Source organism: Haliotis rufescens, unplaced genomic scaffold (genome assembly GCF_023055435.1).
Source record: "Haliotis rufescens isolate VD_foot unplaced genomic scaffold, xgHalRufe1.0.p SCAF_15, whole genome shotgun sequence".
Taxonomy (NCBI): Eukaryota; Metazoa; Mollusca; class Gastropoda; order Lepetellida; family Haliotidae; genus Haliotis; species Haliotis rufescens.
In genome coordinates this window covers 14,325,249-14,344,324 of record NW_025963835.1, presented here as the reverse complement: position 1 = coordinate 14,344,324, position 19,076 = coordinate 14,325,249, and the positions used below count along the sequence as shown (strand labels likewise).

At 40.9% G+C, this 19,076-nt stretch overlaps 1 protein-coding gene across 2 annotated transcripts in view; it reads right to left on the bottom strand.

The window, feature by feature from the left end:
* The window catches only part of LOC124118069 (cartilage matrix protein-like), a 55,034-nt gene extending 38,262 nt beyond the window's left edge, over positions 1–16,772 (bottom strand). For both annotated transcript variants that reach the window (XM_046480121.2, XM_046480122.2), the window contains exon 1: positions 16,586–16,772. In XM_046480121.2, the coding sequence (XP_046336077.1) occupies positions 16,586–16,630 (45 nt within the window). In that variant the 5' untranslated portion in view covers positions 16,631–16,772. The remainder of the gene's footprint in view (positions 1–16,585) is intronic.
* Positions 16,773–19,076: the final 2,304 nt, after the last annotated feature.

Here is a 19,076-nt window from a genome sequence, read left to right as displayed (position 1 = left end):
AAGTTTTTGTCAGGTGAACAATTGACCTGCCTTTGCATGTGTGTTAACGAGTGCCGCCGGTGGGGCAGGATACGCTCACCTTTCTCGAACACCTGGTGTTGTCACTATTCGAAAGTGGTTCTTAAAACACATGCTCATGATAAAGTCGGAATTATCTGGACTCTGCATTTGCCTTTCGTAGAGATTTTCTTATCATTATGGTAAGGGTTTTGTAGCTTTTTGTATATACTAATTTTCTTTGACGCATCGCTTACACTTTGTCCCTCATTCAGTTCTACTTGACAACGGTATAAGGATCTATACCGAAACGTCGCCTTTACAGAAGTTGTTATCCATAAAATCGTGTCTACTTTGTCACCCGTCAACTTCTAAGTAATGCCTATCAAACGAGGCATCGCATAGCTGTTCCACGACAACACAGAGGGGGAGGATCATTACGTTCACCATCAAGGACAGACTGCCGTTAATTTTGACATTAAAGACAAAAGTCTTGTTGAGGATATAACGAAGTTGAAGTTTGACGTCTTCAAGGAAACATCTTCACAGCAATAAAGTTCTTATCCATAAAAAGGTTTAATTTCTAAACGTTCCTCCCACTTCGAAATGCCTAAATGCATCAATGCTTATTAAATCACACTTCATTTTAATATTGTTAAACCTTGACATTGAACCTTCTAGATAAGAAAGAATATTAATACCGCTCCACGGGTACCAGGGCCTGTTTACTGTTTGCATGCCGGTATCATGAAATATTATCAACCATTTTCGCAAGGAATCCGCTGAGAATAGCCATACTGAAAAAAGAGTTTTTGAACAGCTTCCCCTATGCTACAATAACAACAGACACCAGTCAATCTGTTGAGAGATATCGGATTTATCATACGCCAAGTTTTTTACACTGGAGACACGTGTTAAGGCCTTATATACACGTTCGGCTAACTATTTAAGCTCGGCATCCTGGCCACCTACTAAGTTTTTCAAACTCACTAAGCGTGAAGCCAGCTCCCCTCGGAAAGTCATCCATAGGGTGAGCTGGGGGAGAGGGTTGTGTGTCTGTTTTAGACACTTGTAGTTACGCAGCAGCATTCGGGATGGGAAGAGTTGTTACTGCCCAAAATGACAGTTTAATTACTAAAATTCTTATTTGTCGCAATAGTTTTTGTTTGAGTTACGTTTCTGCCGGAAGGAAACACGAACAATGATGGCTTCTGTACCTCATCCTTTGTAGTGTGTCGTGGTGACTGATGTATTTAGACGTACATTGCGTGCACGTTTAACTGTGATATATCGCCAGACGCAATGATACATCACTTCACCTCCCAGGTCGTATCGTACCTTGTAGAACCATTGTTGAGGAGAGCTACTCTCCAGACACGGCCACGTGATGGTCTTCTTTGCCAGAGAGCGTGAAATACTCAGTTGTCTCAGACGCCGCAATTCGAGGGGGTTCTGTTGGGGGTTCGCCTTGGTTAAATCTTTCATGTATGTAGTTGCACAACTGACACAGTTGGCCCTTAGTTAAGGCACCTTTGGTTATGAGTTCGAATCCTTTAGTGTCATGTTTGTAGGCTTGTCAGCACCATACCCGTGCTCGTGGGTTTCACCAAAGTGATAAACGTCTAAGCCTGCATCACTTCAGGCGTTTCTCCCACATCAGAGAGCGTGTATGTTTTACGCCACTTTTAGCAATATTCCAGCAATATCACGGCGGGGGGCACCAGAAATGGGCTTCATAGATTATACTTATGTGGGGACTCGAACCCGGGCCTTCGGCATGACGAGCTAACGCTGTAATCACTAGGCTACCCCACCGCCCCCTCCCGCATCAAACCCGTACGCTGTGATATAACTAGAATACTGTTCAAAGTGCTGCTAAACTCACCCAATGGCAGAGATTCGTCCTGGAGTGAACACATTCAGCCTGTTTACAGAGCAGGGGCGATGGGTTACCTAGTTGTTAAAGCGCTCGCTCGTCACGCCGAAGACCCGGGTTCGATTCCCCACATGGGTACAACGTGTGAAGCCAATTTCTGGTGTCCCCCGCCGTGATATCGCTAAAAGCGCGTAAAACGATACTCACTCACCTCTCGTACAGAGAAATATCTCTATCAATTCAAATCAATACCTGGAAACGTGTTTTCAATATGATATTCATGACAAATGAACGAGAAGGCTCTCTATTCATACTCGACCTATTGGCGACTCCTGTGCCAGAAACGCCCGACTACCTACCGCAATCTACCGACGCTGTACTCCAAAGCAAAGACTATTCGAAAACTGTTGCTCTCGGGTCGTATGTGACTTGTTAGCTCTGTTGACTATATCAGCCATCATGAATATTGCGACGGCTTCCGTGGTCTAGTGGTAGAGCGTCCGCCCGGAGAGCGGAAGGTCCGGGGTTCGATCCCCGACCGCGTCATACCAAAAGACGTTAAAAGGTGGTACTTGTTGTTACCCTGTCTGGCGCTCGGCATTAAGGGGCTAAAACAAGGACTGGTCGGCTCGGAGTCAGTATACTGTGCCTGAGTGGGGTATTCATGTTAAACTGCGGCATGGTATCTCAGTGAGCTAGCACTATAAATCGGCATCAGTCCGGACTAGTACAAGCAGCCACACAAACACACACACGTATATGCAAGTCGCTTTATAAGTACAATAATCTTGGACGCGACGTTAAACCCCATTTCACCTCATGAATATTGTATGAACATATGTTTGGATAAACATTCATTTTCAACTTCAGCAATATCGACGACAGAACGTTAAAATGGGATCAAAGGAGCCGCATGCCGCTTTTATACAAGCGAACAAACACTTTCTCCAAGTTCCATAACAGCTTATGTTTCCGTCGACTATGCTGCAACAATATCGCGCTTTGCGCTGTGAACTGTATACCATTGTACCTATGGTGCTGCTACACAAGGGGACGTATGTGTTATGCATTTCTAGTGACACGTTTCAAATATTAAACACAATTTTTCTTTCGTAGCGACACCCGTCTTCTTTGATTAGCATATCTATGACAGAACATTCACCTTTCTGTACAGATTGGAGAGTGCTTGGTATGAGGTATTTTTTTTCACAATGACCACACGGCTATGGTGCGCCTTAAGTCATTTCAGAGACTAACGTTTAGTCTCTGAAATGATTATATTTTAACATTAAACCCAACTTTATACACAGTTGAAAGTAACCAAAAGAATCCCCGGAATAATCGTCAGAGCTGAACGCTCGCAATAAAGTAAAAGCCACACATACTTATGCTGTACCCGTCCTTTCATATTCTTTTGGTGTTGTTGATTGGACGAAACAAGAAATTCAGGGTATTGACACCCCCACACGAAGAATGTCAGACATGTCAGACAATAGATCCCACCACCCTCGCTCTTCCCTCAATCGCTTATATTTACCAATCATTATGGGAGGACGTGGTTTGATTAACGTTGGGGTTCTTCATGATAGAATTGTTTTGTGCACTTTTGCACACATTTATTTGTCTGATGATCCACTTGTAAAGCATGTCACAGTTTTCTAAAACGAGCCAAGGATGTGGGACATAATCTCAATGTCGGTGTTGATTTTGTTGATGGTTCTGTACTTCTGGACGGTACAGAAATGAGTGTCAACCAAGCGAAGTGCCATATCAAGTCGGCCCAGACTCAATGTTTCAAGGAGAGGCTATCTGAACGACCACTGCATCGAGTGCATGTGCAGTGTGTTGAGGCGATCAGCAATGCTGCAGAGTCCTTCGCTTGGATGAAGTCGCCTGGTCTGAAAAGTGAAACAGGAGGCTTTCTGTTTGCTGCTCAGGACCAGTCACGTCCAACTCGAAACCGTCAATGTGTGATATTGCATCAAAATGTAAATATGAAATGGAAATTATGTAAGGAATTTAATGAGACTGTCCAACACATTGTCAGTGGATGCCCAGCTTTGGCACAAACACAGTATCTTAAACGACATGATGGTGTAGCTCGATCATTTTATTACCGTCTTCGCCATGCTTGTCGTTTTGACACAGAGGTCCACCCATGGTACGACCCGGAATATGTAGAGGGCGTCATGAAAAATGATAAATACAAAATTCTTTGGAATAGGCCCATATATAGCCTCAGACGTATCCAAGCTAACAAACCTGATCTTGTCCTTTTTGATAAATCCAAAGAAATTATCTACATCATTGAATTTTCTGTCCCCTTTGACACTGATGTGATTGACAAGATTTCGGAAAAACATGGCAAATATGCGGACCTCGCTTTCGAAATGTCACGCTTGCATCCCAAGTACCAAGTTGTCCGACTCCCCATTGTTCTCGGTGCCTAGGTTTGGTACATCCCAATCTGTTGACTGACATTGGGAGAGTGCCCGGGTTTGCTACCATGAATACAGCCCTTCTGACAATCTGGGTAATGCAGAAGGCTGCAGTGTTGGGGAGTCTTCACATTCTCCGAAAAGTTCGGGGTGGGTTTGACTAGGCATCGCTGGGAGAAGTCCCATTCGCTGTCTGGGCTGCATGTAGATGGGGCAAGGGCCCTGAGCTGATGATGAACCTATCCAGCCTGACTGTGCCAGGATCACCCAAACCTTCTTTGCTGCATTTTAAATTTTAATCTGTAAATAATAATAACAATAATACCCTTCACCAAGAGAATGCTCATGTCGCTACATTATTATTAGCCCGGTCAATTGACCAGCGTGCACTCGTTTTTCTTTATCTGCTCCCTGGGGAGAATACAACCCAGGGTGACTGTGAGGCGCCAGAAAGTTAACAGCCCCAATACCCTCTTATCTTACCGGGTACCCATTCACTGCTGGGTGAACGATAAGTTCCCTCTATTCTACCTTGTTCCAATAGGACCCTTCTGCATGTGACGCCCACGCTCAACTCGCAGCTATCATATTGAAAGTTCAGCCACCTGAAAACATCTACAAATAGCTTCTCCTCCGGCAGAGTCCCCATATATAAGCAGCTAAATATGGGTAATGATACCATACTAATCATAGGGTTCTTTGTCAGGGTATTTCACGGTGCGGAGACATCTGCTTGTTAAAAGTAGCATGAAATCACCCGTTTCTCTCCGCTGACTATCTGGCTATGCAAGATCTATAACATTCCCACATGCGCCGAGGCAGAGACATCCGTCTATACATCTACAGTATGACTAATCATTGCGCTTCAAAGCAGATTTCTCTACTTATTAAACCACCACCAACCCCCCAAGTGTTTCATGTTAGATGTAGGTCGAAGCAATTGCCACATTTGTGATGCTGGGTCACTGATAGGTTCAACATGGAGTCCTTCAGTCTGTGCTGTACTTGAGATGAACAGGAAATTTAAACTTTCAGACTCTTTTGTGTTGTTGATGTTTTACCTTCAGTATATTACAAATATACCTGGTGGAGACATCAGTGTGTACATGGTGCAGAGTTTGTTTGTTTGTTTGTTTGTTTCTTGTTGGTTGGTTAATGCCACACTCATCAATATTCAAGCTACATTACGGCGGGCTGTCAATAATCGAGTCTGGACAAGTCAATCCAGGGATTGACATCATGAACATCGATCTACGCAATTAGGATACGATGACATGCACCAACCAAGTCAGCGAACATGACCACTCGATCCCGTTAGTCGCCTCTTATGACCCGCATGGCTTGCTGAAGACCAGTTCTAAGTTGAGTTGATAATCATCATGACTGGAAAATATGAATTTAATTTAAAACTAAGCCTGAATACAAAATAAGGCAAGGCTAGCTGTCTGTATGCCACATATGAATTCAGCATTAGACACAATAATAGAATAGACAAACGTTTTGTTATAGAAGACTTTATGGACTGTTTGTTAGTCTAATGAGTGCATGACCCGTGAAGATCCGGGGTAGAATAGGTCCTCAGCAACCCATGCTTGTTGTAAAAGGTGACTATGCTTGTCGTAAGAGGCGACCAACGGGATCGGGTGGTCAGGCTCCCTTACTTGGTTGATGCATGTCATCGTATCCCACTTGCGTGGATCGATGCTCATGATGTCAATCCCTGAATTATTTACAGACCGCCGTCATATAGCGGGAATATTGCGGAGTGCGGCCTAAAACAACAAACCAACCAAACAACAAACCAACAAACAACCAACTTATGACTGCCAATTATTGTTAACTGTGAATATAGAAAGGTTCAACCACGTAGTGTCCACAGAGGCTTCAAGTCCTCGGTAAAGGTTACAGTATATGAGACATAACACTGTCAAGCATGGCGTACCACAATACCCCTGTATGCGGGTCTATGAAACCGATCATATGTGTCATACATCAGCTTCACTATGGTTACATGTCTTTGTGTTCGGCAAATTTCAAGAGCAATAAAACGCGGGTATTAAAAAAATGTTGACATATTTCTTTAGCGGTTACACTGATATTTACTTAAAAATACTCGTAATGTTGTCAAGGTTATACAAGTTGTGTGAACAGTTGCAAGCCGACTTGAAAGTTAGAGACTTTTAGAACTTTGTTGTTTTAGAGCCACATTTTGGGCTGCAGAAACGACGGGTCAAACTTAACCTGTGTTCTTTCAGTCCTCTAAGACAAACCATTAGTCCCAGAAATAAGTTATCTTATGTAAAAATATTCATCTACAAAATAAAAGATAAACTCCAATTGGAGCCCAGAACCACCCTTAATTTCAATCTAGACTTGCCAATTATTCTAGACTTGAGTTGGACTTCTATTTTCATTTATTCTCTATAGGAACTGGGGGACTACAATCCTAGTGTCGATAGTGCCTTGCTTGCACGAGTATCCTTGTAATTGGATGGAGCCAACAATTGTCTTATTCACGGGGTTAATATCCCTGCATGATCTGCAATTGATATAATCATTACATGCGATATGTCAACGCAATAAGTAAACAGTCACCTCGCTTTGAAGCAGAAGGGTACTGTTTTAAAAGAATGAATTTCCGACAGGCAATGGAACCTGACCTACAGTGTAAACTGCCTCAAGGACAGGGTGATTATGTGCACTGAATTTAAAAATGTTACTCATTGTAAAGTTCAAACATGTTTTGAGTACTCAGCGCGCCTATTGTAGCAGCTTTTATTGTGCACTTGAGCGTACCAGCGTCGCCATACTAGGACGTCCTTATACCGTGGGAAGTAGGGAGCTGTCACGTTTCTCATCACTCAACGTTCTAGTATTAGTAAAATTCCCCAAATATTCATAACTCGAAAATAGATCAACCAAGGATGTCGTTCCCGAGGAGGAAGAAACTGAAATCCTGACTAAAACTGACACTGACAATCACAGGAAATGGCATCCAGCATCCTATAGCTTCATCCCCAACATCAATCAAGCAGTGGGTTCCCTCTGCTCGGCGCTCGCGCTTGGTTTAAAGCACTTGATTTCATAACACGTTAATAATCTCAGTGAGTGAAGTTATATGAACCAAAACGGCGAGGCTGGCTATCTCGAGAATTGCACTTGTTCTATCCTGATGGAGATATTATTTTCAGCATTAAATGGTAAATCTCGCCTGCACCTGACGTCTGTGTATCTGTATGTCTGCACGCATCGGTACTGAAGATACAAGTTATACTTACGAGTTACATATGTGATATCTATACTCCTCGGAATAAAATGGGTATCTGGTCGGGGAAAGGCGATACAGACGGATGTAATTAGATACAGGTGTTAAGGCGCTGTAGCTCCCGCCCCGCCAGGAGTTTGTGACTTTGCTTTCAGAATTACTTGTTGCATTAATTATAGTGAATACTGTATAACACACCAGCGGCTAAAGGCGAGCATAGTTGACATAGCTGGACGTCCGGAGTCGCCATGCTGTGCAGCATGACACTTTATGAAGTCGCGCTTCCCCTGCGATGTTTCCATTCCCAGCGAGAGGATTCCCCGCAGGATATACCTGTAGACATCTGTAGAGCGTATATCAACTGTCGGGCAACTGTAGACATCTGTAGAGAGTATATCAACTGTCGGGCAACTGTAGAGCTCTGTAGAGCGTATATCAACTGTCGGGCAACTGTAGAGCTCTGTAGAGCGTATATCAACTGTCGGGCAACTGTAGAGCTCTGTATGTGTTCTTGTATACACTGTCGGGCAACTGTAGAGCTCTGTATGTGTTCTTGTATCAACTGTCGGGCAACTGTAGAGCTCTGTATGTGTTCTTGTATTAACTGTCGGGCAACTGTAGAGTTCTGTATGTGTTCTTGTATACACTGTCGGGCAACTGTAGAGCTCTGTATGTGTTCTTGTATCAACTGTCGGGCAACTGTAGAGCTCTGTATGTGTTCTTGTATTAATTGTTGGGCAACTGTAGAGTTCTGTATGTGTTCTTGTATTAACTGTCGGGCAACTGTAGAGCTCTGTATGTGTTCTTGTATTAACTGTCGGGCAACTGTAGAGCTCTGTATGTGTTCTTGTATCAACTGTCGGGCAACTGTAGAGCTCTGTATGTGTTCTTGTATTAACTGTCAGGCAACTGTAGTGCTCTGTATGTGTTCTTGTATTAACTGTCAGGCAACTGTAGTGCTCTGTATGTGTTCTTGTATCAACTGTCGGGCAACTGTAGAGCTCTGTATGTGTTCTTGTATCAACTGTCGGGCAACTGTAGAGCTCTGTATGTGTTCTTGTATTAACTGTCGGGCAACTGTAGAGCTCTGTATGTGTTCTTGTATTAACTGTCGGGCAACTGTAGAGCTCTGTATGTGTTCTTGTATACACTGTCGGGCAACTGTAGAGCACTGTATGTGTTCTTGTATACACTGTCGGGCAACTGTAGTGCTCTGTATGTGTTATATTGTCTGTCAAGCAAAATTGTGTGATGGTGGCTAAAAATGAAACGAAATGAAATGGTAATTCCATATCTCTATATAATTCTCCTCATTGTATGTATTCTTCTCTTTGCCGCTGTTCTCCCTCTCACTTTATCTCTCTCTCCCATCACTTTTTGTATCTCCTTCTGCCTTTGTCTCATTCTAGTTCTCTGTCCATTTCTCTATACATCCTTATTCTATTAATTCTCATCTTCCCATTTCCAACTCATTCTCTCTCACTTCATGTATCTCACCCTTCACTTTATACATCTCCTATTCTTTCTTTCTCTCACAGGACCGCCTCTGAGGTCTAGTGGTAGAGGGCCCGCCCGGAGAGCAGAAGGTCGGGAGCTCTTTCCGCAGGCCGCGTGATACCAAAAGAAGACGTTTAAGGATGGTACTTTTTGTTACCCTGCCTGGCGCACGCCATTTATAGGGCTAAAACAAGGACTGTTCGGTTCGGAGTCAGTATGCTGTGTGATACTTCTGTATCCATTTAACTATATAGCCTTGTTATTTTTTAATATCTCTCTCTCTCTCTCTCTCTCTCTCTCTCTCTCTCTCTCTCTCTCTCTCTCTCTCTCTCTCTCTCTCTCTCTCTATTTACTCTTTATTCCTAACGGCTGGCTATCATCCTCAAAACATAAAACACATGGACAGAGGGACTCCCAAACAGACGCAGCACACATTGTAGCCACTACAACACCACGACGAGGGCCTCCATCGCCCAGGCTACTGCGGCAATCTCCATCCTCTATTGCCGGTGTTATGACAGACCTGATGGGGGGCTGAGTAACACATCGACAACATCCACTCACCTTCAGCACCGCGCCCCGTCATAGCCATCAGCAGTTATATAACGAGCAACACACTCTCGCCTCCATCACAAACTAATTCGGTTCCGTTTCTCTACAACCACCGCTCCAGACGCTGAGAGAGCATGCCGCGCATTCTCCACTGCCCCCCTCAAACCACATGTCTCCAGGTGAGATCTTCACCTCCCATCTCACCTGTGTAATTAAGTCACAGTTTCTAGTCACACGTGCGTGACCTTACACCTGTGATGGGAGTAAGACTCTCTTGTACTTCCTGATTTGTGAGATTTCTAGAGCAGATTCCGTAAAAAACGGGCAATAACGACATAGCCAGCGGGGCTTTGTGGTGCGTTGTTCGGGAGCATTGTTTTTTTTCAGTTCAAAAATAAGGGAAGAGATAACACGCCACCGTTTCCACAGATTTGTAATTTATTTTACGATTTATCACCGCAACGAAGGTCGCACGAGCTGACATTATCACTTGAAAGTTATAACTCGTAACTAATTGGCTATTGTTTATTCCTAATTAGCATGTCTCGCACGCTGGGAATTCGAGATCGACGCAAATAAATATTTATATTATGTTTGGGTCGGTAATATATTTCAGATCGGTTTGGCAGTGCGAAACACTAAAATAAAACCTGAAAAGGCACCTTAATATGAAAAACTGTATACAGGGGTAGTATTATGCAGATGGCTGTTTCAATGAATGCTCGTTCCACCCGTGACGAACAGGTCTGGTTGTTGATGAAATATAGTGATAGCTAAATAGACAGATTTTTTTATTCATGCACCGATTGTCTTTAAATGTAATATCCAGTTATGTTTGACTGTTTAATAATCTCATACCAACTTTGACTGGAGTAGGTCCGATAGTTTTTCAGATATTGTAGTAAACGTCGGTACCTTAAATTATCTTCCAGACTATAGTTCCCGGTCCGATGTACACGGCTATAAAGTATACCTATGAGTGAGTGAGTGAGTATGGCTTTACGCCGCTATTACAAATATTGCAGCAATATCACGGCGGTGGACAACAAAAATGGGTTGCATTGTACTCGCGTGGGATATCGAACTTACGCCTTAGGCGTGACGAGAAAACGCTTTAACAACTAGGCTACCCCACCGCCCAAATATACTGAGTAAATTCAACATCTCTAACAATTATACACCTTGAGTGAAGGTCATCGGTTCGCCATTTGTTGGCAATATGTCGCACGTTTCCACCAGCTTATGTCAAATATTTGCCATCGTCTTTATGAAAACGTGAAAGTTCACAACAATTGGACCTGTCAGTTGTCCCACCATTGTCCTCGTTACGGCGGGCACAACGATGACAACATCTACACCACTTAACAACGTCATCAAAGGCCAGCACTTGACAACAAGCTATTACTCCCCTATGTACGTCCCGGCCAGGAAATAATTAACACCCGCGTACAACACCAGCCTGACAGCTATACAGCCCAGTTCCACAGTCGCAATTAGTGCTTCATGCTTTCCCAGATGAAAAGACGTTCTTGACCATTGCAGAACACCAGGGTCAAGTGTAGTTCCTTCCAAATGAAGTTTAAGATCACATTCGGTCACCCAGGAGGGATTATGTCTATGGCCCGGCTGTTGTTGCTTTTTTATGAGATAGTCGTGAATAGTTTAGCAATGTACTGGGTACTAGGTACTTCTATATACTAGACATACAGGTAATACTGTCCTGTCAAACGTGTATGCTGACATATTTGGTGAAAGGTATTGCTGTATTCTATGTTCAAGAAGCGAGTTCTCTTTAGTTGGAGCCAAGCACATTGGTGAAAGCTGTTTGAAATGTTTTCAACGTTGTGAAAATGCTTCTGAGATGGACAATAGCAAGGGGAAGGTCAACGTCAGTAGCCCATGTAATGATGTAGTGTATACAAAATCCGGGAATACATATGGAAGAATAAAGTGTACAACTTGTAGTATAAATATTTTTATAGGCATTCCTGAGAAGTTGACAAAGTATACACAATTTATGGATAACAACTTCTTTATTTTACTGTAATGGCGACGTTTCGGAATAGATCCTTATATCGTTTTTAAGCAGCTTGTGGTATGTTGTATTGTTTTGTTGTGTAAAATTCCTCCCGTAAACCTTTCATTGGGTGTGCTCATCACGTGATCAAATCGCACATGTCGTGCGATGGCGTTGATTCTACACGGCCTTCACCTACGCGCACCAACTAAGCTGATGTTCTGAGCCATAGAAGTAATTTTCAAATCTGGCATTGCGTGACGTAGTTTGGACTCTTCATATTCAACTAGCACATGCGCAGACAAAAACATGTCGTAAGTGCTTCCTGGTAGTAACGAAAATTTGCGGTGGTATTTCAATAGAATGACTTGAAACAGCTTCAGGAACGACAAAGATACACCCTACATCACCAGTAAAACAGATACCGGATGGTTTCTTACGATTGGAAACGAATGATTTATTTGGTTTAATATTTTACAAACGGAAACTGACAGCTTATTGCATGCACGCGTCTCTGGTTTCTCCGCACTGGCTGGTAGTGTTCCGGGATGGGAAATGAATCTAACGGTTAATGTGAGGTCGTTTAAAGTGTAGATGTTTAACGCTTGACGTCCATTAAGTTCGTGTTTGTCGGCCAGATAGTATCCCGGTAATGCAATCTGGGGGCCCTATATCTCAGGACGCATCACTTTGAATCAGAGAAAAGAAAAAAGTCCTGAGGGAAGATTAGAAGTAGTTGCAGTGAAATAATCAGTGATCAGATAAACACACTGTTTAGATAAGCCTTTATGAAAAAACATGCAACTTTTCTCTGCCAAAGTAAATTTCCGTTTCAAAGATTGCCTGGCCAAGTCCATCAAAGCATCGCAACTTAAACGGTAGCGATGACTGAAAATTGAAAACCCGGCCTGCTTGTAGAACGCCCTTGTTCGGGCTAGGAACTTGACTATCTGAAGTTACAGCATCAGTAAGCGATATCCCTAGCTATAAGTTCAAGTAATTTGACATTTTTTGTCCGATAACAGGTTTGGCTATGTGTTTAAAGGTGTTGCTTTGAAGAACAAAATAGAAATGTGTATATAGCTGTAGCTGGTTTCAGCATCGGTGAGTTTTGTTGTGTCGAGCCTGATTGGGGAAAGATTCACGTGGACGTTATTTTTTTTGTCTTGCCGCCATCTATCTTGCATGCTTCTGATTTCATGTTCTGCCAAAACATGTTTCTTTGCCTTGTTACAGACAGGTCGCTCAATCAGCAGGCAGTCTGCTGTCTATGTCAGCTGAGCGTTACTGACAGACACGTGTATGTATATATGTAGCTGCCAGGCATATATATACAAAAATGAGGTAAATGTTCACTCGGTGTACATGTAATATATAATAAGATAATAAAGTCCACGTTAGTCCATCATCTTCTTTATATCAGTTTCAGACATAGTACTTTCGCTGTCTCACGACAGCTCTTCAGTGTAACTGACAATGACATATAATATGACGTCATACTTATGATGACGTCATAAATTACAACTGTGACGTCATAATTTATTTACACACTCCAGCGACGACACCAAGTAATTTGACAATTGTAGGGAGACATTTGAATTAGAATATACAGTATTTGTAAAGTAACAGTGTAACATTTACGATTGAAATGAGAAATCTATTAAAACATTCTAGAGTTCAATTTGGGTTTCATCAATTGGATAAACATTTGTTCTTTTTCCAGTCTCAGTTGCTTGTTACTTGTATACAATTTATAAAACGGAAATATATATATATATATATATATATATATATAGAGAGAGAGAGAGAGAGAGAGAGAGAGAGAGAGAGAGAGAGAGAGAGAGAGAGAGAGAGAGAGAGAGAGAGAGAGAGAGAGTCCAGATATTCGTGCTTGTCAAAACTCCTTTATCCACACAAGATCTTTCGCAAGATAAAGTGGTTTTAAAAAGCACGAATATCTGGACGCTGTTTTTTCTATATTTAATACTTATACACCTGACGAAATCACTTGTTTATATATATATGCATCAGTCAAACTTGCCTCATGAAAGGTCAAACTTGCATATACATGTATATGTAACGTGTATTAAGAATATAATTATCTTGTTTCACCGTGATATTTATAATTGTATATTATAAGATATGAAGTTATGGCCTACTTGATGTGTAAAGCGACTTGTTTATATCATGGTGATATGCATTTTATACCATACTTGATGTATATTACATGTATATTGGCTATTTCATGGTGATATGTGTTTCATGTCATACTTAATGTATATATCAATGTTGCTTAATTCATGATGATATGTATATTATGAAATACCTGATGTATATATCATGTAACTTATTTCATAATGATATGTATTTTATACCATAATTGATGTATAAATTATATTGCTTATTTCATGATGTTATGTGTCTTAGATAATACTAAATATATAATCTCTTGTTTATTTCATGGTGATGTGTATTTTATAAAATACCTGATGTTTATATCATCTTGCTTATTTCATAATGATATGTATTTTTTGCCATATTTGATGTGTATATCATATTGCTTATTTCACCGTGTGATGTGTTTTAGATAATACTAAATATATATATCATCTTGCTTATTTCATGGTGATATGTATTTTATAAAATACCCGATGTATATATCCTTTTGTATATTTCAAAATTACATGTAAGTTTACACTACACGTTATGTATATAGCGACTTGCTTATGTTATGGGGATATGCATTTAACACAATACTTGATGTATATACTAGTATCATATCGATTATTTCATGTTGATATGTGTTTCTTGATGTATATACATATCACCTTGCTTATTTCATGGTAATATGTATTTTGTACCATACTTGATGTATATACTAGTATCACATTGTTTTTTCAGGTGATATGTTTTCATACCATACTTAATGTGTATATCATCTTTCATATTTCATGATAACATGTATTACACAATACCTGATAAATATATCATATCGCTTATTTCATAATGATATGCATGTTATATCATACTTGATATGTATATCATATCTCTTATTACATGATGTTATATGTTTTAGATGATACCAGATGTATATAACATATTGCTTAGTTCATGGTGATATGTATTATACAATATATGATGTATATATCATCGTGCTTATTTCATAATGATAGGTATTTGATACCATACTTGATGTGTATATGTTATTGCTTATTTCATGGTGTTATGTGTTTTAGATAATACTAGATATATATAGATCATATTGCTTATTTCATGGTTTTATTTGTTTTAGATAATACTAGATATATATAGATCATATTGCTTATTTCATGGTGTTATGTGTTTTAGATAATACTAGATATATATAGATCATATTGCTTATTTCATGGTTTTATTTGTTTTAGATAATACTAGATATATATAGATCATATTGCTTATTTTATGGTGTTATGTGTTTTAGATAATACTAGATATATATAGATCATATTGCTTATTTCATGGTTTTATTTGTTTTAGATAATACTAGATGTATATGTCATCTTGCTTATTTCATAATGATATGTATTATACAATACCTGATGTATATATCATCTTGCTTATTTCATGGTGATGTATATATTATTCCATACTTGATGTGTATATTATCCTACTTATTTCACGGTGATATGTTTGTAATAGCATACTTGACGTATCTGTCAGTTTGTTTATGTCATAAGCTTTGTAAATCTCCTTATTTATATATCAATTTGATTGTGTCAGTAGTTCACACTATACCATAGATATATGACAGCCACGAGTGACTGTATGATATACAATACTTGATCATACAAGTTCCGTATTACAAAAGTATGGGCCCAAACTGCCATCAACAGTATCTTTATCAACGTTTGTATGTCAAGAATATTTACGTGGTGTACACATTTCATATTGTTATTAACTTGTGTTTTTCATAAGTATATATGTATGTTATACAACACTAGATGTTTTTTTATCAACGTGTGTATTTCAAGTTTGGCGTGCTAGGCTTGTGGGTATTACATTAGCAACGAGAGACGTTTGGCCGCTGTGCAACAAACGATTCATCAATGCTTGTTCCAAGACAACCCAATACCCCTGTAGGTGCGTATACTTCAGTCGACCAAGAGATAGATCGTTGCATCTGATGAGGCGACACGTCAACAAACAGCTAGCTGATGAGGGGACCACTCGAACTGCGGTTTTGTCCCGACGCACGTTACCATTAAGTAGATAACAGAGTGAAATGTACCAACAAGAAGCGGGGAGCGGGAAGAGAGGGGTTACCACAATGACATTCATCATAAATAATGGAATAGGACGCACGAGAGCTTATCAAATATTAACCCGTGATTGGAGCAAGCTGCTAAAAATGCAGATTCCCCGCGGATATGACTGGGTATTGTTGTTGAAGTGTAGGGCGAGACCGGGCCAGTGACACCATCTGCCAGCATAATGCGACATAGATTATCACTCATGTCATCTTTTGGAGTTTTCAACTCGATCAATTTTATAACTTAAAAACACCAAAAAATCTTTTTATATCGTCAACAATTTGCAAATTTAACAATTATTTAGTTAGCAATTTGATATTTGTTCACTGGGAGGCCGAACACGGATTGCTCTTCTTAAAGTTATATGATAATAAGTAGCATTAGTTATAAAGAATGTTTAAAATATTAATTTTGTTAAAGGAAAAAAGCTGTGGGTTTTGTTTCATTATATTCAAAAAGATCTAAATGGATACAATATTTAAGTTATTTTTGTTTTTGCTAACTCGTAACACTCGCATTTTAAATTCAGTTATTTTTCTATTTTTCTTGTATATTAGATTTCAAATACAGATATAGACATTGACTTCGATGGCGTATAAGATATGGAAATTTAAAACCTAAATCTGTCAAAGTGAAGTCCTATGGGACACTTACCGTCAGAGCGACACACAAGACAATACAAGTAGCTATCCTCAGCATGGTGAAGTTATCCGAGAGATCCTATGGGAAATCACAGCCACGGTAATCCAGAAGCAAGGTATCCGTTGATTTGGCGACCAGTATCAGACGCGAGCTTGGTCTAGCTCAGTCCAACTCACTGACTATACTTTGTAGTGTACACGCGAGACAGTCTTCTCTCTTCGTCTGAATTTGGTGGGCCGGGCCAACGGGATACGCGTCGCTGATTGGCTATTGCCGTTTCTTAATATGGAACATACACAGATTCGTTTTTCGTTCATTCATCTCGTTGAGGGGTTGGGTGAACACTCTATTTATATCCACCTACTGAGCGGCATTGCAAGCGGGCCAGCGTCCAGACTGATCGGGGGCTGGCTACAATAGAATCATTCACGGCTGGCATAATGCATTGAGACGTGGTCACATACAGTCACACATGTGTGTGATGTACTCACTCGATGTAAATGTGCAATATATGGCATAACAGAGAGAGGCTTGGACAGGCAACGCGTTGTTCAATGGGCATATCCAACACGACAGGGCTACCATGGATGAATGGTATCAATGAATAACGATACATATACACATTATATTAATCCATGCTGGGAAATAAATCTGTAACCGCAAATTGTGATAGTGGGTGGTTGTTCTGTGGGAAACTCGCATCCATTGCGTGGTGGATTTATATATGATTGGATATTAGGTAACGATGTGGGCCTTATGTGTTAATAAACGGTGCTATATATAACGCGAGGATAACTTCGCTCGTTCACATGATGGTATTGTTGGATTCAACTTCAAAGAATAATAGAGCTTTCTTTGTATCGCGCGGCGTGACTCAGTGACTGGTGTACCTTCCCCTGTGATGTGATCATAACACACAATCCAGTGGTACTCACATCGCAATGGACGTTCGAAGGATGTGAAGCGTGTAAATGTTGACCCACTATATACTATATTGTGCACATCAACCTCACCCTACAATCCCCTTTTCCAAAGCCATCCCTCGAGACATTTACATATACCCATATATGACTCGTCCTCTCGTCCACTAGACAAACACATACTTTCATCACCCCTTAAGCCATCACTAGACGCACACACACCACCATCACCCAGCCACCTATAACAAGACGCGCACATACCTACATCACCCCTCCTCCCATCACTAGACGTAGACACACTTACATCACTCCTCCTCCCATCACTAGACGCACACATACTTTCATCACCCATTAAGCCATCACCAGACGCACACACACCAACATCACCCAGCCACCTGTAACAAAACGCACACATACCTACATCCCCCCACCCACCCCTACACTATCACTAGACGGACACATACCTACATCACCACATCCTCCCCAACCCCCCCCCCCCCCCCCCCCCCACACACACACACACACTCTATCACTAGACGGACACATACCTACATCCCCCCCCCCTCCCCCCCCCCCACACACACACTCTATCACTAGACGGACACATACCTTCAGCCCGCCCTCCCAATCACATAACGCACAATTAGCTACTCCCTGCCCTTCCTTGAAAAGGGGACTGCATCAATATTTTCCTATCTACACATGAATAAGCAAAGGCGATGCAGAATCTAAATTAACGTTTAATTATAATATAAGCATCAAATGCACAGTAATATGTTTTGACAGTGGGCGGAATGTTATGCGTCTTCAAAGACATGTCCCCAATGCCCCTGATGTATACTTAAACGCATTCGCCTCTCTCCACAAACATTAGACTTGTTTTCAGCTTCGTAACAGAGATGTGCGCAGTAAAGGAGACATCAATGTCGGGAGAACGACGTGGTCGTGTTGGTCGTCGTCACAGATGAAGGACTCAATACGGTGTACAACTGTCGCCAGTAAGGCTAGGTTGTACATTATACTGCTAGTGGCATTAACGAAAACATTCCTATAGTATTCATCAATCGAGCAAAGATTATGCACTTTGACATGTATTTGGGTACTTTGGTATACTATATCATTAATTCAGAAGCAAAGCGTACACACGTGTCGCCAAATAATATGTTTAGCAAGGACGAATATGCTCAGAATAAAAACAATTCAATGATGCATAAAAAATATAAAGAAAAAAGGGATGTCCCCGATTTGCATCAGTTATAACTCTTAAAAACTACGATTATCCCTCATACGACCAAACCTTAAAGAGGATTGTCTTGTTACAAAATGTGATGACTGTGATAAATGTGTTTGCCGTCTCGCATGTAAAATATGCGAGCACATTTAAGTGCGCATGGGTGCAAACGGTATATTTCAGAATGCTGTTTTTATCATTCAATGACACAATTAAAAAAGTTTCTTACGAACAAGCGGAGTATGCACGAGGAGTGTCGTTGAGAGCATGCAGGGGGCGTCTTTGGGGATGGAGATTATGTCGTTGCTGCGAAGGAGAGTGAGGCGGGGAGATTACACAGATATAATAACAC